Here is a 24,257-nt window from a genome sequence, read left to right on the forward strand (position 1 = left end):
AAAGAACAGCGTTCAGTACCTCTGAGGCTTTGCCTTCTTCGCCAGCTCTTGCAAATTCTTTCTCCTCTCCTTTTCCTTCTTGAGCTTGGCTTCCATAGCTGCCTCCTTCTCGTCTTCGACTTTGGCAATTCGCTCGGCCGATTTCTCTTCAAGCTCCACGTCGGTGAATCCCGCCTCCATATCATCTGATTCTTCCTCAGAATAGCCATGACCATCGTCCTCCTCTTCTTCCTGCATAGAATCGAGCTCATCATCAGTTGCAGCATAAGCATTAGCGTTTCGACGACCAGCAGGCTTTGTATCACGCTTTGCTGAGGCTAATCTACCTGCAGTCCCTCTGTACGCAGTCTCGACCTTCGGCTTCATCGTCCCTTTATATGTAGGCTGTTGGGCAACTTTGCCTCCGACCCTTTTATTTCCCATTTGCCCTTCGCCTTTGCCTCCATCTGACGAGGTCGGTCGACTCCCTTCTTTGGCAATTCCAAACTTTCTATCTCGTACTTCTTTCTTCTTCAACTTCAATTCCCTCTTATGGCTTAGCTCAGTTTTGCTCTTCTGCTTATGGCTGATTGCACCAACTACAGGCTTGGGCTGGGATGAAGCTGCCTGAGCTCGAGCCATAATTTCTTTGTAAGAACCTTTTTTGTGTTGTTTAGGAACATCAGTCGCTGGTACTGGGCTTGTTGGAGCCGAGATACTCGCCTTGCCGGTACCACGATATGGTATAGCTAGTGCGTTTTCTGGGGCTTCACGGTCCGTTTGATTTTTGTTGTCGGAGCGCCGGTTATCTGCATTGGGAGCTGGACTTGGACGACTTGTGCCTGTCGCTTTGCAAGACTTATCATGTGGTCTCCTTATCGGGTCTTCGGCTTTTCTTTTTGGCAGTACAGGCGGAGGTGGCTGCCCCGTCCTGTCACCATCCTTGCCGATGGAACCCAGTACTGAGTTGAGAAACTGGCGCTTGTCAGGTTTAAATAGTCATATGTGGCAAGTTCGATGACTAACACTCATAGTTTCACAAAGCTTGTCGTAGGGTATACTATCTCTGGTGGTTAGAAGGAAGGAAAAGACTCATATTTGCCGTGCGAAAAGGAGTCAAAGCCTCCTAACACCACCAGATATACGCTCGAAGCACCAATCACCGTTGGATCATATTGAAGTGTGATGTGTCACAAAGGGAAGTCGCACCTCGGGTGCGAATTCCAGGTCACCTCTTCTCTGAGCGCCAGTATAAGACTAGCGTAGGGCTATAGACTTGGCACTCTCCACAATTCCATGATACCTTCAACGCAACCTGACTCATTTCTCTCCGCTATAAGAACTTGAAGTGCCAGTCTCCGCCCAACTTGCGGTTAAATCGATTGGCTCTCTCGTTCACACAAATCTTCAAGTTCAGCATCATAAGTACGAATCTCAACAACGACCGAGCACGTTTCCCTACTTAACGTGCACATTAGCAAATCACAATGAAGCACCTCGCGGCTTACCTTCTTCTCGGCCTCGGTGGCAATACATCCCCTTCAGCAGACGATGTCAAGGGAGTCCTTTCCTCGGTCGGAATTGAATCCGACGATGAGCGCTTGGAAAAGTTGATTTCTGAGCTCAAAGGCAAAGATTTGCAAGAGGTATGATCCACTTCTTACTTGCCTGCGAAGGACCCAGAGGCCTATACACTTTACTAGTTACTAACCGAGAAGGTATAGTTGATCTCAGAAGGTACTAGCAAATTGGCATCAGTCCCATCAGGGGGTGGGGGAGGTGGTGGTGGAGCCGCAGCGCCCGCTGCTGGTGGTGATGCACCAGCCGAGGAAGAGAAGAAACCAGAGGAAGAAGAAAATGAGGAATCAGATGAGGATATGGGCTTGGGTCTTTTCGATTAGACGGTGCATAGTCACCCAGTTCGAGGCTTTGACCAGCGGTTTGAAAAGACGAGCAGAGGGGTACAACGGATGTTATCCAATTTGTAAGGACTGACTCGCTTCAAATAAAACCTCGACATATTCTCAAATGCGCTCCAGCCAAGATAACTATTTTGTCATTCATTGCTCGTGATGAGAGCTGGTTCGCCTTCTGCTCATGTGCTCGAGCGGCTCCTCCCAAAGTATTGAGTCGTCGCTGGTACCTTAAAGATCTACCATGTAGGATCAGGAACGGGCATGAAGCAGGCGTACCTTACTTTCAGATATATGTGCCAAGACTCGATATCACGCTAGTCCTAGATTGTACTCGCTTAGAATCCATGACTTCCACAGCACGCTATAACAAACTGGAACACCTGTACCTCCAACAACCATCGACACCAAGTACAGAGGTCTCGGTGGTAGCAGCTGATTACTAAAAGTATGGCTGACACAGAATACAATGCCGAGGAGGCAGCTGGTACGTCCACACTATTCGACTTGTAGCACAATGTCCATGACAGCATCCATACATCACGCTCCGAAAAGTTTGAGGTTTTCCACTGACAAGCTCTTTTGCGTAGAACTTAAGAAGAAGAGAACGTTTCGCAAATTCACGTACCGTGGTATTGATCTCGACCAGTAGGTTCAGCCGTTCCGTACTCAAATTCGCCCTCCGAATCTTCGCCTCTACCTCCCACCTACCACTCAATCTCCCAACTAACGCGTTCCGCCTATAGGCTCCTAGATCTATCCTCTGAACAGCTTCGCGATGTCGTTCACGCCCGTGCACGCCGTCGCTTCAACCGAGGGTTGAAACGCAAACCGATGGGTCTCATCAAGAAGCTACGAAAAGCTAAACAAGAAGCGCCGCCTAATGAGAAACCTGAACTCGTGAAAACACACCTCCGCAATATGATAGTCGTGCCAGAGATGATCGGGTCAGTGATTGGGATATATTCAGGAAAGGAATTCAACCAGGTGGAGATCAAGCCTGAGATGGTGGGGTTCTATTTGGGCGAGTTCAGTATCTCGTATAAGCCGGTGAAGCACGGACGGCCGGGTATTGGGGCTACGCACAGCTCGAGGTTTATTCCGCTGAAGTAGGCCGTCAGAGGGTTCAAGAAAGGTAGCATTTACGGTGCGGCTGGTAAACGGTCGGTGTTGTTGCAGGCAGGTCAAGTCTGCATTGATCTGAGCATGATGGGCGAATTTGCAACCACTCTTGAGCATGTTTGCGTGCATCAGATTTGAAGATCATCAAACGGCCCGCCGAAAACCCTCAGAAAATACACTTGAGGCCAGGCTTTCCGCGCAGCTCATACACTGTTACTGGTCCATGTGCTCTTACTATCTCAGTACGAGCTCACCCCTCCATCTTCATTCTCGCTTGCCCTGGTCATTTTTTCAGCTTTGCTGTCTGTCCACCTCACCCCCAATCTGTAGTTGGAGACGTGTGCTTCGACGCTCGAATACAAGAGATAGATATTATATGAGGAAATACCCCTGCACTTTCAGCAAAACGTCTCGCCATTGCCCTCTGCGCACAAGTTTAGTGCCGAACTCGAGAAGTCAATGGAAACATTCGAGTAAAGCACACAAAATATAGAGGGCCCTACACGACCGCGTGCTGATTCTTGCAAGCACGGACACAAAATAAGGCCACCGAACAGTATCCTACAAGTGGCTTCCAATTAGCCGTTTTTGTCAAGACTCAGCTTTGCAAAGAGGAAGGGTACATGTTCCAAGCGGTCAGGTTGAAATGAACTCGCCTGAGTGTACAACAGCGTCATGCGCTGTATACGATGCTGTACAAATTTAATGCAAGGAACATTGACCTGATATTGCACCATTTGGGACCTTGCTTGATGCTAATGCAAATAAGGATTAGAGGCTCTTTAATGCTTTTTCCAACGAATTACATCGAAAGAATATCAAAATAGTCGTTACGGTCTCGACGCGAGGACTAGGGCTACCGGGCCAATCAATGGCCTGATCTGCTTGTTGCGACCTGACACCCAAATTTGGGCCAAGTTTGATGGCCAAGCTAGCGCGCCTGCAATTTCTTCACGCCCCCTTCCTTGACTTCGCTTCATCCTTCTGTTTTTCTTCTACTTCTTCTTCTTCTTCTTCTTCACACCGCTCACTTCAAAGCATCTGCCATCAAATTCAGCTGTCTGTCATTCTTTTCAGGCCCATATATAATATTTAATCAACCACATCAACTTCAATTCTTCCCAACTTCAAAACAAACAAACAAGATGCAGCTCACCAACACCCTCGTTCTCTGCGCTTCCTTCGTCGCCCATGCTGTCGCGCAAAGCAAACTCGCCTTCACTACCCTCCCCAGCTCCGTCAAGGCTGGTGACTCCGTCTCTCTGAAATGGGCTGGTGGTGATGCCAATCAGGTAGGCGTTCGACGCGTTGGGCAGTTGAAATCGCCCACGTACTAATCACTCGCTTAGCCTGTGACCATCACTCTCAAGAAGGGCAGCGCAAGCAACCTGCAGACCGTCGGCTTCGTCGTGCAGAACGCGAATGGCAATTCCTACACCTGGGCTGTCCCAGTGAACACACCATCGGCCAGCGACTATGCCCTCCAGATCACCCAAGATGGCGACCAGATCAACTACACCGGCCTCTTCTCCATCACGGGCGGCACATCTGGCTCAGCCTCTGGAACCTCCGCATCCGTCACAGCGGCCGCATCAAGCACCCCTTCCGCTTCTGCCAACGTCACCACCACCATTACGCCCAAGCCATCCGGCACTGCTCCTCTCGGCACCGCTGGCACCGCTGGTACTGCAGGCAGCTCGATCAGCCGCAACACCACTTTGAGCCGCGCCACCCTCTCAGCCAGCTCATCCAGCGCCTCCGCCAGCTCCACCTCTTCCGACGAGTCGACCTCAACCACATCAGGCGAAGGCTCCAGCTCGACCAGCTCATCCAGCCCAGCACCCTCTCCATCCGGTGCCGCTGGCACAATCGCCAGCAACTTCGGTTTGCTGTGTGCTGGTATCGCGGCCGTTGCCTACCTGGGTTGATTTCCGTCAAGCGCAGACATACAAGTCTTCGATTTCTGTTTTCACGTGCCAAGATTTATGCCTGGAGCAAACCAAAACCAAAAATAAAACAGTGTATGCATCTAAGCGTGTCCTCTGGGTGACAAAATGAGGACCGGCTTAATCGTAATTATGGGGGCAATATGATGGACAGGATAGTGGGAGAGGTTGTATGAAAAGCCATTGATACGTCATCCGGTAATATATTCAGCCGAAGTACACATCTGCGTCTCCAAGTCTGTCTTAGTCTTGCATCTACACTGCATTCTGTGACGTACGCTTTCATCCAATGAATTGAAAGTGCAGACGTAGATTCCTGCCTGCTTCGCCTTATGTGTGTTGTTGAGTAGAGGAGTCCCAGACAGAAAATAGTGCATTGCGTGGACGATGATATATGTAAGACCAGCTCGCTGGCACGAACTTCTTTTCCTACGATTCGATGCCTGAAGTACGAGCAACGCACAGCGGGGAAAATTGCTAGTCTTCTTATGCTGTGATCTCATGCGGTTTTGAGTGCTACGACTAATGCTCTTGATGTGGTGCCTACTCAACGAAGACTGCATTGAAGTTCGAAAAAGGGGGTTGGTGCTGCGGGAAGTGTGAGCAGGCCAGTCATTCGTGGGGGACGAGGAGATCAATGATGCACGAAATGGGCGTTCCACTTTAAATTGGATGTACATGATTGAATAATAGGAAACAGATGCATTTTTGTCTGCCTCAAATTTGGAAGTGTAAACTTAATGAATTGCTTGTGAGTGGATTGGTTCAAGGCTTCAAACAAACACCTCCAATCTCACCGTCATCAACTATACTAGTATGGCATGCCTTGGTGCTCTCCGCATGTCATGTCTGCCTTCGTAGATCCGATGTTGCCTAATAGATTACTTCATTACAATGCGTACCACCCACTCGAAATTTTGAGATTCAAAAAGGTCATTCCTGCACCGCTCGCGTTCCTCGCTGATTTCATGCTTACATCGGCATATTGCCGCCCATAAAAGCACTCGGAGCATTAAGTGACTGTTGCGGCCCTCCATCCATCGCTACAGTAGACAGCGAAGGGTCGACGCTTACGGGCCATTGTGATTGTTGTTGCTGCAGCTGTTGCGGTGGCTGCGGGTTCGACGCCTTCGGAAATTGTGGAGGTTCAATGTTCGCATTTTGCACGTAAGAATCCCATGCATCCTAGGGTTCGTCAGTCTTGCAGTTCACAACGAAGGTCTCTGAGCTTACCCAGTCAATAGTAGGCTCGCCATCATTGGTGTCCATGCCTGGTAAGAAGGCCCCATCAAAGAAGCCGAGGGGGTTTGGCGTTGGTTGGGCAGCATTATTAAGTTGATCCATAAAGCCCATCGTAGGATCTTGAGGAACTTGCGTGGTAGCTGTTGGGGCATCCCCGTTGTTAGCGGAGAAAGCCCCATTGAATTGTATGCTGCCGTTGGTTCCCATCCCACCGCTGCTCAACATCCCGAGCGTCATTGCCGCCGAGTGTTCAGGTTTGTCCTCCAAGGTTGCACCAAATGCCTGGTTGTTGTCGTTGATATTGCCCATCGCAAGGAAAGGGAACGGATTCTGAGCATTCGGACCCTGCCGCATTCCATCTCGCATTTTATTGAGTGTGATTGTCAATAATCTGTCAGCTTTGTACGACTCTATTGATTCGTCCATGGTCTCCTTCCAGATACTCTGCGATATCTCGAGTGCGCGAATCATATCACTACGGATTTCTCGGCCCCATAGTAATACGTCTCCAGCGGTTCTGTTTGACGGATGCTCGCTGGTATAGCATAAGTCGAATGCCACTATTGTTGCCGCTAGCAGGAAGTCATTCGCAGTGAGCGAGCTGATTAGGGGCTTCATTCCATATAGACGGTGTCCAGGACGGCCTTCAATATGTAGTGTCTCCTGAATTCGAAGGAGCGCCATACCAGAGTCGATACACGTCCGACGAGAGTCTGAATACCGACTGTGCTGGCGTGCTTGAACCAGGAATTTCCGGTGGAGTACAGCTTGCCCTTTGTGGTACAGAATTTCAAGGTTGAATCGCTGCATTATCAAGGCTCCCGGGTCTGCTGTCGAGTCCTCCAGGCTTCGCATCCTAAGATGTGGTGGCAAGCCAGCTAGGGATTCTCTCAGAGACTGGTCTAACAGTATTATTTCATCGTATGTGATGTCTTTACAAAGGTGAAGCCGCTCGACAAGCCGGCCAAAGATGAACACCATTGACGCCTTCGCTCGCATGTAAGATACCGGCGTAGGCTCTGCGGTGGGTTTTGAAGGTGGTAGAAACTCCATGTTCTCATGGAGCTCTTCGTCCATCAAGTTTCTGGGCAATTCTGTGTCGCAGTCACCTTCCCGGATCATGCTCGGAAGACCATGTTGGAAAGAAAACAGCAAATCTGAGGACCTCACAAAAGTCCAAACTCGTCGACGGATCTCCCCTTGAAACGGATTTATGTTGTTGAAATATTTGGGGTCGCGATGATATCCCATTCGCATAGCTAGACGAACCACCATACCAGCAAGCACCCAAACACCGACCTCAGTGTCCCGTGATCGAGCATATTCGCAGTGCAAGTGGAGAACGAGGGTCTCGATCATATGAAACATGGGCTTTGTGAAGTCTGCCAGCAGAAGGCATTGGCCAGATAGCCCGCGGTAATGTGATGACATGGCTCGCGATTTCCCTCGATACTCGGGCGGTTCATCACCTAATTGGTCGTAAGAGTTCATTGCAAGACAGAAAATTGCGTACATTTGGCCGAGCCAGACTGGATGCGCCATCTCGGAGTTTTGCCAATATTTATCGTAAATCTTCAACCATGACGGGGGATGAAGAATGTGCACTGCGGGATCATAGGAGTTGAAGTACCGCGCGATCAATTTATCAGCCACCGTGCGCTTTGGCATTTGTGCCATGACGTCTTCAAGGTTCGGGACCTTGTTGCCCCCTAGTAGAAACATGGGCCCTCCAACCTTGCCGTCCATTCGAGCTTTGGCAGTATTTATTTTCTGTACTTGCTCTTCGAATTGCTTCTGGTGCTGCTGCTCGCTGAAATAGCTTTTGACTTCTTTAATCTATCTCTTGTTAGCTGCTAAGGTGTCAAAGTTCCATTAAGCCGATACGCACATCACTGAGTACTGTGGCCCAATGTGTGGTGCCAAAGTACATCGACTTGTTGTTGTCAACTTTCATAATGCCTATGGATTGTGCCACTTGATCTGTTTCACTTTCTTCAGAGCCCTCGCCATGGAGAGCTACGCTACTACCGTCAGGTGTGTTGATATCGACATCCTGCTGCTGTAGTGAATTCGCGCTCGAATCCAACGAGAGAGCACGTTGGGCAGCCGTAGGGCCGGCGGACGTTGAGCCATTAGTCATGAGAGATAACACGAGCCCTTCTAATCTGTCTATTCGGTTCTGCATGTCCGTTGGAGTATTACTAGAGCTGGCCGATGGCGTCTGCCTTTTGCGCGTGTTCGGCGCAGCATACGAGCAAGACATTGAGTCGCCCCTCTTGACGCAATTTTCGCAGGGATGGGATCGATTACATTTTAATCTAGAAATTTAATCTCGGTCAAACCCGCTCGTACATTCGCGATAATGGGAAGCTGAGGCACTTGAGACTACTCACTTTCTGTTTCGACAAGGAGCGCACGACAGCGGTACGCGGTTTCTTTTTCTCACGACCTTGAATTGCCCGTCTGGCGAATAAGAATCGTTGTTTGATGCTGTCGCAGACGAGGGCGTAGGCAGTGATGATTGCTGTGGAGATTCTCGTGCGGCAGACTGCTGGTTGTGCTGCTCGAAAAGGCTTGCGGTTCTCGAAGTCGCCATGTCAGGACTCTTGGGTGTACCATAGTAGCTGTTATTGAACGTGTTCATAGCGTTGAGAGAGATTCAGCAACGGCCCTGACTGGCAGGTATCTATACAGTGGCCTAGATTCGTAGACGCGGTGTTAGGTGGGGTGGTCGCAGACAGGACAGTCGTCGTGATGTCGAAGAGAAACAATCTCTAGAATATTTGTCTAACTAATCAATTGATTGACCCTGCGACAGAATGAGATCGAGAAGGTAAGTGTTGAAGCTCAAGTGAGTTGAAAGCGCTGGGTGTTTGATTGAGGTAGAGGCTGGGGTCTAGAGTAGTGCTGATTAAAGCAATTTTGGTGCGGATTGGAGCGACGGTATCGCGCGCCTGTGGAATCAGTGAGTGTTACCGACAGTGCGGTGAGTCACAAAACCCCGCTGAGGGAGGAGAGCAATACTGGTCAATGCTATTCCTACCGTGCTTTCGAGTACCTACGTCAATAGCATCTCACCTCGATGGATTTAAGCGGAATTATCGTAAATACGCAGCTATCTAGTTCTATGAGATGGCCCAGTCGGGGGATTGGCCAGACCAGCTAGAACTATATTGGCACTAGTCTCATCACGGACAAACTCGAAAGCAAAGCATCGTCAACCAGGGACGTGAGAACTTCTGTCACGGTTAGAGCTTTTATATACGACGAGGTACCTACTACTTAGTGTTGGAATAGTCTCGTCTTCTGATCCACAAAAGTGATTGGCGGGTTGTAAGTTTCACAGGCTTCAACCACTGCTTCGTCCGCCTGGCTTCCCATCGGCGCTGCAATGTATTTCACTCCTGATCGGCCTGCGCGAAGAACATTGTCAATGAATGGGAAGAATGCATCGCTTGACAGCACCACTTTCTGTTGTTGAAGCTCGTCCATCCATAGCTTCCTCTCTTTGACCGAGAATTCTGGTGGCACCTCCTCAAATAGCTTCTCATACTCCACTTTCTCTTTGCCAGCCTGTGGCACCTGATTGCTACAAAGCATGTCAATTGCATTGCTCTTATCCGGTCGCTTCACTCCAGCCTTCCACTTTAGCTTACGCGCCCGCTCATGATTTCGCATCCACCAGCTATCGGCTTTGTCGCCCGCGAGCCGCGTGCAATGTATGCGCGACTGTTGCCCTGCGCCTAGGCCGATGACCTGACCGTTGTATGCGTAGCAGACCGAGTTAGACTGCGTGTATTTGAGCGCAATTGTCGCTACCGTAAGATCTCGCAAAGCATGGTCTTCGAGTTTAGAAAGGTCTTTGGGGGTGACAATAGACTTGAATGTCTCTTGAGGGGAAATCTGAACATCATTTCGGTGTTGCTGAAGGTTCATGCCATAGAGTGATCTAGTCTCAATGGTGCTGGGTTCGTACGTTTCGTCAATTTGTAGGACCAGATACTTCCCGCCCTTTTTCTTAGACAAAATCTCAAGAGCTTCTCTCGAATAAGCTGGGGCGATGACTCCGTCAGAAACTTCTCTTGATATGACTCTCGCTGTCGTTCCGTCTACTTCGTCTGACAAAGCAATCACATCTCCATACGAAGAAACACGGTCACTTCCACGCGCACGAGCGTAGGCCTGAGCCAAAGGCGAGTCTTCGATTCCCTTGATATCGTCGACCATACAGACCTCTCGGTCTATCTGAGATAATTTCACGCCTACTGCGGCTCCAGCCGGACTCACGTGCTTGAAGCTTGCAGCAGCAGGAAGATTGAGTGCCTTCTTTAGTTCCTTGACTAACGGCCAAGCGTTGAGAGAGTCTAGAAGATTCACGTAGCCTGGTGAGCCGCAGAGCACCTTGATGGGGAGTTGCCCTTCTTTGACGAATGCTGACGCTGGCTTTTGATGTGGATTTGTGCCATAGCGTAATGTTAGATGTTTGAGACCGTCACTTGCATACTTCTTGCGGAAGAATCCAGATATCGCGTCGTCGTAATCTGCCGTATGCTCGAAGGCCTGATATTTCTGTAAACAGGGTGATCGTCGTAAAAGAATGGGGCCTACCTTTAGAGCATACAGTTGTCTACTGGTCTCGGAAATCTCGCCTTGCTCGTGTTTGCTAAGCTCTTGAAGAAAGTCTGGATAGTCGTTAGGATCAGAAAGAACGGTGACCCTAGCATGGTTTTTCGCTGCTGCTCGAAGTAGAGTGACGCCTGGGAGTAATGTGAGACTTGGGCGAACGTTGATCGAAAACAATGAAAAGCCTTACCTCCGATGTCTATCTCCTCGACTGCCTCAGGGATAGTGACATTGATCTTCTGAGCAGTCTCTTTGAACGGATCTAAGGGATATTAAGCACAGTCATAGACATGTGGGAACAGAGACAAATATACACAAGTTGCAAATGACATAATCAATCATCTGAATGTTTTCATTTGCAAGGTCAACTTTGTCTTCTGCCGTGTCACGGGCCAAAATCCCCCCATGAACCTACGTCTTGAGTGTTGAGTTTTCAAGAATTTCGTTACTCAAAGCAAGACTACTTACGGCTTGATGCAGAGTCTTGACCCTTCCTTGTAAGATACTAGACTTGCCTGTGATGGCAGAAACATCATCTACTTTTATACCCCCTTCAGTCAACATGCGAGCAGTGCCTCCACTTGCAAGTATGCTTGTAATAATGTCAGTCGTTCAAACTTGAAGAAACGTGTCTTGTCAGACTTGCCGGACGCCTTTCTTCTGTAGTCCATTGGCGAGATCAAGAATGCCAGTTTTGTTGTAGACACTGAGGATCGCAATTTTTGGAGTTTCAACGGCCATTGTTGTAATTAGAGAACTAGACCAGATTGCTTGACGATATATGTGACGTGCGAAGAAAACGTCTCCTTTTTCACTTTGCTTGGTTCGCACGTACCGCAAGGAGCGGACCGTCGTTAAGCACTTAGGTACGTTTATACGAATTCCGCCTACGAACTACCTAATAGACGACTATGACTGGCAATCTCGAAATACTCCGCGCTTCTAGTCCGGCCCGAGACCACAAAATATTGTGCTATACAGCAATCAAAATACGAGGTGCGGACAAATCAAGTGAGAAAACGGGGTTCTCGATTGTTCCTACATACAATTGTTGAGTGGTTCTTAGAGAAATGCGTTTAGATTGGTAGAGAAGGCATAGAAACGATGCCCAAAATTTGAGTGTTGTTTGCACATTCAGACTATATTGCCTGGAACCCCCTTAATTGAACACCGCTTAAAACAGCTTAGATTACAGCTGCCGCGCATCAGCACCAGGATGACTGATCTGAACAAGAGTCTTACTAGCGAATTCTCTATGTGAAGCTTTTGGTGAATTCTGTGACGACATCTTTCATTTTGGCATCAATTTCTTTGGTGACTTGACCCTCCTTATCCAGCGATTCTAATAGTCCTGTTTCATTAGTCTTTAGATGTTGGAGGAAATCTGCTTCCCATTGCAGGATTTTATTGACCGGAACACTGTCGAGAAGCCCGTTCACACCAGCATAGATGAGGGGAACCATTTCATTGACTGCCATTGGTTGATACTGTTTTTGCTTCAGTAGCTCTGTGAGACGTTCACCGCGGTTAAGGGTCTGCTTCGTCGCCGCATCGAGATCAGAACCAAATTGAGCAAAGGCTGCAACTTCACGGTACTGAGCCAAGAAAAGTTTCAGAGATCCTGCAACCTGCTTCATCGATTTGAGTTGGGCAGCTGAACCAACACGAGAAACCGAAAGACCGACATTGATAGCGGGGCGTACACCTTTGTAGAATAATTCTGCTTCCAAGAAGATCTGTCCATCTGTGATTGAGATGACATTAGTAGGAATAAAGGCGGAGACATCACCACCTTGGGTCTCGATAACTGGGAGAGCAGTCAAGGAGCCGCCCCCGTGCTTGTCGTTGAGCTTGGCAGCTCGCTCTAGAAGACGTGAATGGAGATAGAAGACACTAGGAGACGTGTCAGTGAGCGAATAACCACAAGACTTTTGCTTCTTGCACGTACTCTCCAGGATAGGCCTCACGGCCAGGCGGACGGCGAAGCAACAAAGACATTTGCCGATAAGCTACAGCTTGCTTCGAAAGGTCGTCGTAAACCACAACGGCATGTCTACCATTATCACGGAACCACTCCCCGATGGCACAACCGGCGTATGGCGCAAGGAATTGCAAGGGCGCAGCTTCGGAAGCCGTAGCGGCGACGATGATCGAGTATTTCATCGAATCATTCTCTTCAAGCGTTTTCACGAGCTGTGCTACAGTCGATCTCTTCTGCCCGACTGCGACGTACACGCAATAAAGTTTCTTGGTTTCGTCACTGGTGTTATTCCACCTCCGCTGATTTAAGATGGCATCCAGAGCTACTGCGGTCTTCCCAGTTTGACGATCACCGATGATCAATTCACGCTGACCACGCCCAATCGGTACCATGGCATCAATAGATTTGAGTCCGGTCTGAACTGGCTGATTGACAGATCTTCGTGGCAAGATGCCCGGCGCTTTTAGCTGAGCTCGATATCTCTCTGTGGTTTTGATGGGTCCTTTGCCGTCGATAGGGTCGCCGAGAGCATTGACAACACGCCCGAGCATAGCAGGGCCCACAGGGATATCGACCTTGAAACTCTTTAGACAAAGTGCAACCGCCAGAAGAATGCCAACGTACAATCTGTCCTGTTCGCTTGACCGTTTCTCCTTCCTTGACCAAACGATCAGAACCAAAAAGCACGACACCAACTTGGCCAGCTTCGAGATTCATGCACATTCCCTTCACGCCGGAAGCAAACCTGTAGCCATGGTGAGAATGTAGCCCCATATTTCGCCAGACCTACTTACTCGACAAGTTCCTCGGCCTGGACGTTGTTCATACCATGCACACGAGCAATACCGTCACTAGAAAATGTAAGCGATCAAGAGCTAATTCGCAGATACGCTAAGGCTATCATTTCCGCCTGCTACTCACCCAACTGACAGGACACGACCCGTTTCGGCTAAGCCGGCCTCTTCTTGCACGCCACGAATTCTTTGTTCGAGTATGGAGGAGACCTCAGTAGGAGCGGCTTTGGCTTCTGCGTATCCACGGCTTTGCTTTTGACAGACATTGAGTATCGCGGGTCCTGAAGCTCGGGACTGTGATGGTTGAGGTAATTAGCGCTGCTACTCAATTGACGCTCATTGGCGATGACGACTGCGGACCACCCCTTAAGAGATATTTGTCTGGAAGACGAAAGCATGCTCGAGCTGCTGTTTTGTATTCTGGCTCAACAATGAGATGGAAAGCTCACCACTGCGACTCGGCCAGATGAAGACACTGCGCCGACCGTGCGGCTAGACTGCCTCAGCGCGCTCCGCAACATCTTGAACTAGCTTGTTCAAAGAATAACAAGGTACAGAGAAGCTTGCACTCCTGATTGAGAGAGGAAAATAAAAGAGTGGAGAGCTTGGTATTGCTGTGGTCAAAATTGGGGAGAAGCATTTAACAGCCGGTGCCAAGGCACTAGACCTATTCAGTCATAACAGGCTTCAACCCGACTTCGAGGATATGTTCACCACTCTTATGACAGCGTGCAAAGGCACCGGTTCCCTACCTAAGGACCTCAAAGCCAATTGTTCGAGCTTTTGTCAAAGCATAATATGGCTTTGAACTTGGAAAAGCAATTGGAGTTTGTACGATCGCAGTTTTGTGTGTTGCTTATCATTCTACAATCTGACATTAAGCAGTACGGCCAGTATCATCATACTCCAGTACAATACTACTTTGCAAAAGCTTCGCTATCAATTTGCGCTAAGAGCCTTCTTCTAGGTCAACAAAGCCATACATATAGTATGTGTGCCTGGGCTCCTAATGACCGCCTTTCTCTTTGTGAGTCTTTCGAAACAGTATCACCTATTGAATCTAGGAGCTGATGACCATTTGAACAGGGCACCAATACCCCACCCTTGGTGCCGATGCCTCAAGCACTAATCATACCAAACCTTCCGCCCACTCTTGGAACGATAGCTGCACTGGTGTATGCAACTCTATATATCTTAATGGAGCCTGTTGCGGGTAGTCTTCTCGCGCCGCTACTCCTCGCAGGGGCCGCTTTCTCCAACCATTTAACTGATTCTTATGGTGCGACCGCGAATTACTGGGCAATTGGTCTGCATATTTCCTGCTGGATTGCACAATTCGTAGGCCACGGAATTTTCGAAGGTAGAGCCCCAGCGCTCCTTGACAATTTAGTACAAGCCTTCTTCCTAGCGCCTTTCTTCGTATGGATGGAGATACTGTTCTTATTTGGCTACCGGCCTGGATTGCAGTCACGAATAGCCAAGGCCGTGGAGAAGGAAGTCGACAAATTCCATCAATCAAAACTACATGGTAATGGTCGCGCTACGAATGGAAAGATCATACGAAGTCCCTGAATTGTATCCGACATTTCTTGGAACAGGAAGATGGTCTGAGTAAAGAGTGTGGTCGAAGTTAGATGCGCGGATGAGGGTCTCCAACGTTCAAATTCTTCCACTGCAGGAAAAGGACCTTCCAAATGGAAATTGAGTCTGGTAAAATCGCGAGACTGGAAACAGATCCTGACCATGGAGAACTCCGCACTACGCACAAATTCTGGTAACGAGGTGAGCAGAGGCGCTTCGAGCTGTGTGCAACAGCGAAGCCTGACGTCGATGGAGAGGTAGCCAGTGATGTGGCATTCAAGTCCCATTTCAGACACAATGCTTGCAATCTGTAGACATTTAGTGAATTCCATATTATTGATAGGTATAGCATTGTGCCATTAGTTCATAGATCGTTTCGAGCTATCTTGATTCGGAAAATTTCTTGGCGCATAGCCGGATAGTGAGACTCCCCTCAGTCCCTCCGAGACGCTCATCGTCTGCGATTACTTGCATTCACCCCCCATGTTGAAATGCAGAAGACATATTCATTGCTGCCATTACGGTCGCAGCTCACACGGCACGTTGTTACTCCTCTAAAATCCCAATGGCGTGGATACGCTAAAGAAAAGCCGCCGAACGTCAGTGAGCCCATTCACACACGAACGAAGTACGCCTTCGGCGCTATATCTCTGACCATCAATAGATCAGAAAGAAAACTAAAGCAAAGACACGTCATGCTGCAGGGACTCATCACTCCAACCTGGGCGATCACGGTCCGGCGATTGAACCGATGGGTGTAAGTTCAGCATTGCAGTCATCCCTCGTCCTTGAAAAGTTCCGCAGGCTAGCAGAGGACTCACATGAGTGCGTAGCGTCCATTTTACATAGCCATTGCGTCTTTGGCGTTGTCACTCGCTGTGTACAAATACGCTCATGGGGACCCCGATAAACAGCCACTACTTACGCGGTGGCTTCACTATTACGACTCGATGCAAGAGGACTTCAAAAGAAAGACCTACATGAATATCAAGTTTGTCGAGGAGGCGGGCAAAGATCGGCACCTGTTTGAGACGGCACCATTTGTTGGTCATATGGAGTTGAAATTCCCGGAGTAGGCAGTCCTCTCCGGTAAGATCCGTGAAGATACGAGACTAAAGTGATACATTCAGGGTTTTTAACACCGGTAGTCCTAGAAATATTCGGGCTGGACATCAAGCAAATCTAGAAGAACTGTATGACTACTATGAACGCGAAAGGGCGGAGGCACCAGCAAGGCGTAGTGAGCGATTGAGGCAGAGAAGAACGTGCACTCATATATTCGGCCACGAAATCAACAACGAAGCCGAAGGTGAAGCCGATAACACCGATTTCAGCTCCATTTTCGGCTTCTTTTCATCGAAAAAGGAGGCCAATGAGAAGGAGGTGTAGAGCCATATCTATCTTCATGAATACTATGAGCCCTATTTGCATTCTGGCATACAGTACCAGACGCTCTGGGGAAAAGCGCACACAGGGACCAATGACAAACGTACGAAGACTACGACCTGAAAGGGTCGTTGCCCTTCTTCCTTGCGATCTACTTACACTTCGTCTCCATGAGTGTCATTATGTTATCGATCGTCCTAAGGAAGTCACGTACTGGACGCATGATTGGAGGTGACTCAAGCCTCCACCGTCCACACCAGTCCATAGCTCGACTGGCCATATAGGGAACTAGTTGAGCGGTTTTGATTGCTCCTACAGATGAAGGGAGGGCGGCGGACCTTATGGTTGAAGGCTGCACCTCGTGCATGGCATGCGTGTCCTGCATTAGCGGTTGCCCTGGCCTTCTCAAAATAACACGCCCTGATTCGTCAATACAATGCTATCAAAGCCGGAACCTTAAATCAAGTAAACACAGTTCTCGATATAATTCTCAGTGCACTAAGTCTTGCGTACAGCCTCTTCCCATCAAGACAAATTTGTCAACTCGCAAGATGGCACTCCGAAATGCGTACAAGCAGTATCTCATAAGCCCCAGTGCAGATGCGCTCGGCGAGAACGCCGCCCTTAATTACATCCCCACACTGACCACCATCAACTCTGCAGCAGCAATTGCAAGACACAATACTGCGCAGAGCAAGGTCTTGAGGAAGAAAGAGGAAAAGATTATTGGGTGCATTGAAGGCGACAATGCAATCAGCGTTGATGTTGAGACTACTGTAGAGTTCATATCGGGAGGGGGAGCATACTTGCCGGGTCTGGACGACAACTTTCTAGCTGATCGCATCGTCATCTTTCCTACAGTGAGTCAAGCAGATGAGCATAGTTTCGAGGGCTTCAAAGTGACGTGTATTAGATTCATATCGTTCATTTCAACTCCCTAGGACAGATTCATCAGATCCGTCTTTATTGGGATCAGGGTTCCCTCCTTAAGCAGGTCGAGGTCATTGGGGCCCGAGCTAAAAGTTGGCCCATTCGGGATGGGAAAGACCAAGCACGACTCATCACGTCGAATGTATCCAACAGCGACAAACAAAGTCGTCCCTCCACCGCTGCATCGAGCAATGCCGGACGGGATGCGGCTGTGGGAAAGCCAAGATCGCAAAGCAATAATGTCACTAGGGATCCGCATGCGAACTTAGCGCTGTTTGCACCCCATGATGAGGAGGAGACAGGACTTCCGAGGGTCACCGCTCCCAAAGGATCAGCAAAGCCACCACCCCGTCCCTATGGCGATCTCTTTGTAGGAGATGAATCTGATAGCGAAAGAAAGAGTCGGTCGAAGTCTCCCAAAAAAGGAAATGGTATGATGCCACCGAAAGCTCAATCAGCCAAACCACCCCCTCGGGACTATCATGATCTGTTCGTGGGCGAAGGGTCTCCAAACCAGGCTAGTAAGGGCCCAAAATCGCCGGAAAAGCGCGGCCTTATGAGTCCGCCGATTGCACCAAAAAGTGGAGCTGGGAAGAATTACCAGCCATCTCGACTCTTCGAGACCGAAGATGATCCTACAACTCCGAGATCGCCTAGCAAAGGAGGGGCCATGAAACCAGACCCTAAGAAGTACAACCATTTCGAATTTGGCGACGGAGACGATGCTCCGACCCCAACGACCGATCGCCCAAAAACGAGGCATCAATCACAATGGGATTTCGAAGACTTCGTAACTCCTCAGAAGCCGCATTCACGATCACGTGCTGGTCAGGGACCGCAACAGCCCGCTTGGAAAGACCCCGAAGAAGAGGAGAGCCCAGCTCATCGTGCGCCGACGCATAAAGCTCGCCCTGATGCTGCCTTAAACTTCGAATTTCAGGATGATGGCACCCCTAAGGGCAATCGCGGTCCTGGCAGCTCTCTTGCGGGTACGAAAGAGCGATCAAATGTGCTCTATGACACGAGTGCCACAACAGAGAATGACCAAGTCGTTCCCTTGGACGGCAAAAAATCTGGGCCACTCTCCTCGATCACAAATCTTAAGGATCGAAATAAGAATTTCAATCCTCACTTTGACTACACCGACGATTCTCCTTCCCAGAATGAGAAGGAGTCTCGAAAGCATGTATCTGGCGCTCGCGCAAAGGTCGTCAACCAAATGGGTGCCCAGTGGGAAATGACCGATGACTCACCCAAGGGCGCTCCTGCTCCAGCACGCTCCAATGCCCAGGTCCTTTCGGCACAGATGAATGACAAAGAAAATTTCAATCGTACCAAGAATACCGGTATCAAGAGTGGTGGAGATGGCATGGGCGGAAAGAAGGGGGCATCGCGAAATTGGGGGTTTGGTGATGAAAGTGACAGTGCTTAGGCTGTCAAGACTTATACGGGGTAAAAGCCAGTGAGCCCCCGGAAGATTTTTAGCAATGTCCATGATCGAGATGAGGACACATGATTTACGTGTGGAATTCGTGCAGCAAGATGCGAATGTAAGTTTTTTGTGAACGCTACGGCAGTCTTTTCTCTGTTCAACTGGTGTGGCATAGATCTGCGACGGTGGTTGTTTTTCTCTTGTTATCGTCTTGACTGGTGGCACACGGAATATGCACGCTGTAGCTGCGGTGGTTTTCTCGGTTAAAAAAAACAAATTGCTGGCTCTGGCAGACTCAGAAAGACATAGAAGAATGCAATATTGAAACCTGGCCATCCAATCACCAATCACTGCGAGGCTTGGCCTCGTGGATCGTTTCCTCGCCTTTCTTTGTCATTTCGTGGTCATGTTTGTCGAAAGCTTTTAGTTAGTAGGATCTTGGTTTTCAATGACATAAAATATACCGCGTTGTGGTGTCGGAGCTCGGACGCAGCGGTCTTCGAAGTCCGATAGTATCCCTCCAACAACATTTCACTGGCAAGCCAATATCGTTATTTACGCATGAGGCAGCCTATGTCTTTAGTCCCCCATATCCATATTCGCTCGTACCACAAAAGGCAAAACGACTCGAGAGACATGGCTCTACCACCAGGGGATAGGTCCAAGTCCCGACTGCATCATCGAAGCCTTTACTCATCAGCAGGTCCTAGTACAATACTTAAAGAGATTTACCGTGATACTATACGGACTTTTCCGTTCCAGCATAGTTTCTTCCGTGCGTCGTGTGGGAGGTAAGGGGGACAGATCCGCCCACGACTCGGCTTCTACACGAACTCTTACCTCTTCATTTTTGTCATAGTAGTACGTGTCGTCTCCAGTGTTCCAAGTCCAGACTTGTTCTTGGACAACACTGTCTCGATGTCAAATAAAGTTGGAAGAGACAGCTTGTGGTAAGCCTAGCACGGGACTCACAATTTGCTATCAGGAAAAAGAAGATTTGGTGGTACTAGTATGTCGTCGAAAAAATCAAGTCGTACTAAGGATTCTCAACGAAATAAAGACAATCGAGAAGAAGATCCCCAGACCTTTTATTCCCAAGTCACTGGCGCTGCTAATTCTTCCAACAATGATCTCGCCCTCAAATGGTCGGAAAACTACCAGTCGAAATCTTACTAACGGAAGAATCAGCAGCTTTGGTCAAATGCAGGCGCGCAACTTGCCATTAACATTCACTATGCCTGTGCCTTGTCCAATTCGGCCATCTGAGGCTTCCAAGATGTCGTAAACGCTGATACAAAGACCGATACGTTGAATAACCTTTCAAATTGAGCGAAGCTTGTTGATCATAAGGAGACATGTCCTGTACTTTATTACAATACTTAGCGTGTATGTTGTCTTCAATAGCTTGCAAGCTAGGCTTGCTGAGGTCTTCAGGGGAGATCTGGACCAGATCCGAAAGTTTTGTAAGGATAAACATGTTGCATAATGATTTACAACGCTCGTCGCTGTCAAAAAGCTGAAGAGAAGTGTGTCCTAAATGGAAATCCTTGGTAGATGAATTAGGAACACCAATAAGTGACTAGCTTTCCCATCCCTGTTCGTGGGCTTACACCTTTAAAAATGATAAGGTTACGGGCCGCCCTCCGAGGGCCCTGCAGGTCGGATGTTGGAATTCTTGATGAAGCAAACCGTAAGGGGAGATTCGGTCTTGCGAAATGTCGAGCAGCAACTTGTGTATGGCCTTAGAGGACCGATGTGGGGCCCTGGATGAGGCATTCGGAGTCCGAAGACTGTGATGGGATCAAACCATTTCACGTTTCCTCCGCCGCCACCTCCTCCTCCACAGATTCAGTCGCAGCACCTCGACCAGCCATGGGGATCACACCGAGGATCCTTTGGACATTCGAAGGGACGAGGCGGACGAGGATTTGGTGTTCCTCATGACAGGAATCGTGGAAGAGGTAGAGGCTCAATAAGAGGTGGTGGAAGAGGAGGATCAAATACCACGTTTACTGCACCATCTGGGTCAAATCGTTTGACACATGGCAACAATCAATACGGTAGGATGCAAGGCAATCAAGCTATGATGTTGGGTACTTCAGATACGACATTTCCAACAAGTTTCCCAGGCTCTGTCCAGTCCAACGGTCCGAGCAACTTAAATGACCCACAGCATGCTGGCACTCCATCAGCTCAAAATTCTCCTTCTGGTAGCCAGTATCGAGCAAACAGCGGTCCGCCACCCCGAACATACAATTCACCCAAAGCACCGTCAGCTCAGACTCAGGGCACATATGCTTCTGCTAGCACTACCTTCGTAGGGCAAAAGCGTAATCATGCTAGCGCCTTCGCAAAGCCTCACACACAGCCCAATGGATCCGGTGTCGCACCTTCAGTACCTAGTTTTTATCAACCACTTCTACCTCCGGGCCCTTCTTCGTCTCTTCCAGGCACAGGAAGCATCAATTCTAAGGGACCATCTCAACACAACAAGCCGCAGGCCAAGAATAATCTTTTGGGCTTGACTCCGAAGGCCGGATACGAATCAAGCGAGGATGAAAACGAAGAAGATGAAGAGTCTAAACTGGCTGATACCATCAAGGATTCTAGTGCATCTGGACTGGAGATCGCCCATCTGGGTCAGACAATCTGCCTTCGAAATCCTGCAGAGATCGCGAGCTGGGTTGCAGAACGTAAGAAAAGGTGGCCGACTCAGGCACGGGTTGTAGAAGCTATGGAGAAAAGGCGGCTTGTCCAGGACGTCAAGAGGAAAGAACAGGCAGCGCAACAAGCAGCCCGAGAGGAAAAAAGGGAGCAGCATCGTCAAATGCGAGAGGCACGAGAAAAGGAGTGGCTTGCGCAAGGGGCTGCTAGGCAAAGGGAAACGCAGAAGCAACAGGCTGACAATGCCAAGCGCGAGTTAGAGAGATTGCGAGGGTTGCTTGCTGTCGAAAAAAAGAAAGTTGCCGCTGCCGAACGTCAAGCTGTACCATCTTCATCGGAGGGTGGAGATAGGAAAGGAGCTTGCGACACCGACAAGCAGGCAGCATCAGCTGGGTTTGTCATTGCTACTGCAATCGCCGGTGACGAGACTTCTCCGGACACACCTGATCTGAGTGTCAAATCTAAGCAAGGCCACCATGCCTCAGACTCTCTGCTTGCGGATGGCAGCAAATGTGGAGAGCGTGAGCTCAAATTCCAGTCAGATGTCTCTGTTTCCGACTCGAGCGCCAGTATGTCGGCAAGTGACACCGATGACTGGACCTCCTCGAGCGGCAGCTCTCCTTCAGAGACAGATTCTGACGCCCAGACCCCGGAGCAAATGACATCAAAACAAGATCAAGCAGTAGAACCCCCTGTTGAGCGGCAGGTCAGGACTAAGGCACCATGCCACTCCTTCGCGCGCTCTGGGAAGTGCAAATATGGAGGCCGTTGTAGATTCTCTCATAAGCAATCAGGTATGAAACCGCGTGGTCATAAGGCAAAGCGACATCAACAAGAAGAGCAACAGAAGGGGACGCGAATCAGTTTGTACCAGCGTTTGGTCAACCAGGAGAAAGAAAATGAAGCTGAAAGTGACCGCAAGGCCAAAGAAGAATCAGGGCTGGCATGAGAAGAAGACGGGTTACAGATTCCTTTACATAGCGTGCGATGATACCCAAATTCAGACAGTATTTCCACATATTTCCCAACCCCTTTGATCGAAGTATCTGGCCACAGGTCATGACATTCAAACGCGTGCGTCTTCGCTGACAAAGCCTTGGCACTAGATATGCACAAGCACGTCATCCGCATAATTTATTCATTTCAAAGCCACTCATTCCTCGTGCAATTCGTAGAGTACAAAAAGCCTCACAGGCTGGTGAGATTTTTCTCTACTATAGACCAAGTACCAAACACTCTGACAATGTCTCCTCATGCAGTTCAAGACTCAATTGAAACCCCTCCGCGAGCTCCATCACCAATTGCCAATTTCGGAACGCTAGCAGTCCATGCTGGAAGTCCCCACGATCCCACGACAGGTGCTGTGATTGAATCTGTAAGTGGAATCGAAGAAAGAGAATTCTAAGCTGATGGTGATTAGCTTTCTCTCTCAACTACATTCGCACAGAACTCCGTTGGGAAGCCCGTTGGCGCATATGAATATGTCCGTAGCTCCAATCCGAACAGAGACAATTTCGAGGAGGCAATTGCCGCACTCGAGCACGCCAAATATGCCCTTGCATTCTCTTCTGGCTCCGCAACAACAGCAACTATACTTCAATCCCTTGCCCAAGGCTCGCACGTCGTGAGCGTCAGCGACGTATATGGCGGCACGCACAGATATTTTACCAAAGTCGCCGCGGCGCATGGCGTGCAAGTCACCTTCTCTCCTAGTATCGAGCTGGATGTGGCAGATATGATACGGCCAGGAGAGACGAAACTCATCTGGATCGAAAGCCCAAGCAATCCTACATTATCACTAGTGGATATCAGAGCCGTGGCAACGGTAGCTCATCAGCATGGAATCATGGTTGTGGTAGACAACACATTCTTGAGTCCGTACATACAGAACCCACTGGATCATGGGGCAGATATCGTGGTACATTCGGTGACGAAATACATAAATGGGCATTCCGTGCGTCAATCCCCCGGGTGTGAACATGACTTGATACTCATCAAACACAGGACGTCTTGATGGGCTGCGCAGCTTTCAATTCCCCGGACCTGAAAGACCGTCTCACTTTCCTCCAGAACGCTATAGGCGCCGTCCCTTCGCCATTCGACTGCTGGCTCGCCCACCGTGGCTTGAAAACACTACACCTCCGCGCAAAAGAAGCTTCTCGCAACGCACTTCTCGTGTCGAACGCTCTTGCTTCATCTGCTCATACGCTATTGGTCAACTATCCAGGTTTGCCAACACACAAGCAATACTCAATCGTACAGAAGCAGCACCGGGATGGACTCGGTGGCGGCATGCTTTCCTTCCGAATCAAGGGCGGGCCGCAAGCTGCGGAAAGGTTCTGCCAGCAAGTCAATATTTTTACTCTTGCTGAGTCGCTTGGCGGAGTCGAGAGTCTAGTTGAGGTGCCTAGTAGCATGACGCACGCTGGCATACCCAAAGAGCAGAGGGAAGCAGCTGGTGTATGGGATGATCTTGTGAGAATGAGCTGTGGGGTGGAAGACGGAGAGGATCTCAAGAAAGATGTGCTACAGGCGCTTGAAAAAGCTGTTATAGGTCCGAAGGTAGCGGGCATGTTAAAGGAACCTCAGACTAATGGACACGCTCGATGACACGACGATCAGAATTACTGGAATAGTACGCAAGTCATTTTCTACATCGAAACG

The 24,257-nt window shown here is 49.2% G+C and overlaps 11 protein-coding genes across 11 annotated transcripts; 7 read left to right on the forward strand and 4 right to left on the reverse strand.

The window, feature by feature from the left end:
* Positions 1–12: 12 nt before the first annotated feature.
* KY384_004164 (uncharacterized protein) lies at positions 13–1,011 on the reverse strand (the record flags this gene model as incomplete). Its single annotated transcript, XM_044812670.1, has 2 exons — positions 13–954; positions 1,006–1,011. The coding sequence occupies 2 exons, from the start codon at positions 1,009–1,011 to the stop codon at positions 13–15; spliced, it is 948 nt and encodes a 315-aa protein (XP_044670090.1).
* A 455-nt stretch (positions 1,012–1,466) lies between these two features.
* Positions 1,467–1,880, forward strand: KY384_004165 (uncharacterized protein; the record flags this gene model as incomplete). Its single annotated transcript, XM_044812671.1, has 2 exons — positions 1,467–1,625; positions 1,704–1,880. 2 exons carry the CDS (start codon positions 1,467–1,469, stop codon positions 1,878–1,880), a joined length of 336 nt encoding a protein of 111 aa, XP_044670091.1.
* Positions 1,881–2,342: 462 nt separating this feature from the next.
* Positions 2,343–3,005, forward strand: RPS15 (ribosomal protein S15; the record flags this gene model as incomplete). The annotated part of the gene is made up of 3 exons (XM_044812672.1): positions 2,343–2,379; positions 2,483–2,540; positions 2,639–3,005. The coding sequence occupies 3 exons, from the start codon at positions 2,343–2,345 to the stop codon at positions 3,003–3,005; spliced, it is 462 nt and encodes a 153-aa protein (XP_044670092.1).
* Positions 3,006–4,159: 1,154 nt separating this feature from the next.
* KY384_004167 (uncharacterized protein) lies at positions 4,160–4,942 on the forward strand (the record flags this gene model as incomplete). Its single annotated transcript, XM_044812673.1, has 2 exons — positions 4,160–4,306; positions 4,364–4,942. 2 exons carry the CDS (start codon positions 4,160–4,162, stop codon positions 4,940–4,942), a joined length of 726 nt encoding a protein of 241 aa, XP_044670093.1.
* A 990-nt stretch (positions 4,943–5,932) lies between these two features.
* Positions 5,933–8,846, reverse strand: KY384_004168 (uncharacterized protein; the record flags this gene model as incomplete). Its single annotated transcript, XM_044812674.1, has 4 exons — positions 5,933–6,145; positions 6,194–8,038; positions 8,091–8,427; positions 8,596–8,846. The coding sequence occupies 4 exons, from the start codon at positions 8,844–8,846 to the stop codon at positions 5,933–5,935; spliced, it is 2,646 nt and encodes an 881-aa protein (XP_044670094.1).
* A 638-nt stretch (positions 8,847–9,484) lies between these two features.
* KY384_004169 (uncharacterized protein) lies at positions 9,485–11,566 on the reverse strand (the record flags this gene model as incomplete). The annotated part of the gene is made up of 4 exons (XM_044812675.1): positions 9,485–10,959; positions 11,016–11,087; positions 11,140–11,236; positions 11,468–11,566. The coding sequence occupies 4 exons, from the start codon at positions 11,564–11,566 to the stop codon at positions 9,485–9,487; spliced, it is 1,743 nt and encodes a 580-aa protein (XP_044670095.1).
* Positions 11,567–12,078: 512 nt separating this feature from the next.
* Positions 12,079–14,121, reverse strand: ATP1 (Alpha subunit of the F1 sector of mitochondrial F1F0 ATP synthase; the record flags this gene model as incomplete). Its single annotated transcript, XM_044812676.1, has 6 exons — positions 12,079–12,718; positions 12,774–13,381; positions 13,431–13,551; positions 13,601–13,657; positions 13,728–13,894; positions 14,050–14,121. The coding sequence occupies 6 exons, from the start codon at positions 14,119–14,121 to the stop codon at positions 12,079–12,081; spliced, it is 1,665 nt and encodes a 554-aa protein (XP_044670096.1).
* A 676-nt stretch (positions 14,122–14,797) lies between these two features.
* Positions 14,798–16,257, forward strand: KY384_004171 (uncharacterized protein; the record flags this gene model as incomplete). Its single annotated transcript, XM_044812677.1, has 2 exons — positions 14,798–15,164; positions 16,031–16,257. 2 exons carry the CDS (start codon positions 14,798–14,800, stop codon positions 16,255–16,257), a joined length of 594 nt encoding a protein of 197 aa, XP_044670097.1.
* An 861-nt stretch (positions 16,258–17,118) lies between these two features.
* KY384_004172 (uncharacterized protein) lies at positions 17,119–18,929 on the forward strand (the record flags this gene model as incomplete). The annotated part of the gene is made up of 2 exons (XM_044812678.1): positions 17,119–17,427; positions 17,523–18,929. 2 exons carry the CDS (start codon positions 17,119–17,121, stop codon positions 18,927–18,929), a joined length of 1,716 nt encoding a protein of 571 aa, XP_044670098.1.
* A 2,065-nt stretch (positions 18,930–20,994) lies between these two features.
* On the forward strand, positions 20,995–22,542 carry KY384_004173 (uncharacterized protein; the record flags this gene model as incomplete). Its single annotated transcript, XM_044812679.1, has 1 exon — positions 20,995–22,542. One exon carries the CDS (start codon positions 20,995–20,997, stop codon positions 22,540–22,542), a length of 1,548 nt encoding a protein of 515 aa, XP_044670099.1.
* Positions 22,543–22,836: 294 nt separating this feature from the next.
* CYS3 (cystathionine gamma-lyase cys3) lies at positions 22,837–24,203 on the forward strand (the record flags this gene model as incomplete). Its single annotated transcript, XM_044812680.1, has 3 exons — positions 22,837–22,968; positions 23,014–23,547; positions 23,598–24,203. The coding sequence occupies 3 exons, from the start codon at positions 22,837–22,839 to the stop codon at positions 24,201–24,203; spliced, it is 1,272 nt and encodes a 423-aa protein (XP_044670100.1).
* Between the last annotated feature and the right edge of the window lie 54 nt (positions 24,204–24,257).

This window comes from Bacidia gigantensis, assembly GCF_019456465.1.
Source record: "Bacidia gigantensis strain McMullin 20006 chromosome Unknown contig_231, whole genome shotgun sequence".
Taxonomy (NCBI): Eukaryota; Fungi; Ascomycota; class Lecanoromycetes; order Lecanorales; family Ramalinaceae; genus Bacidia; species Bacidia gigantensis.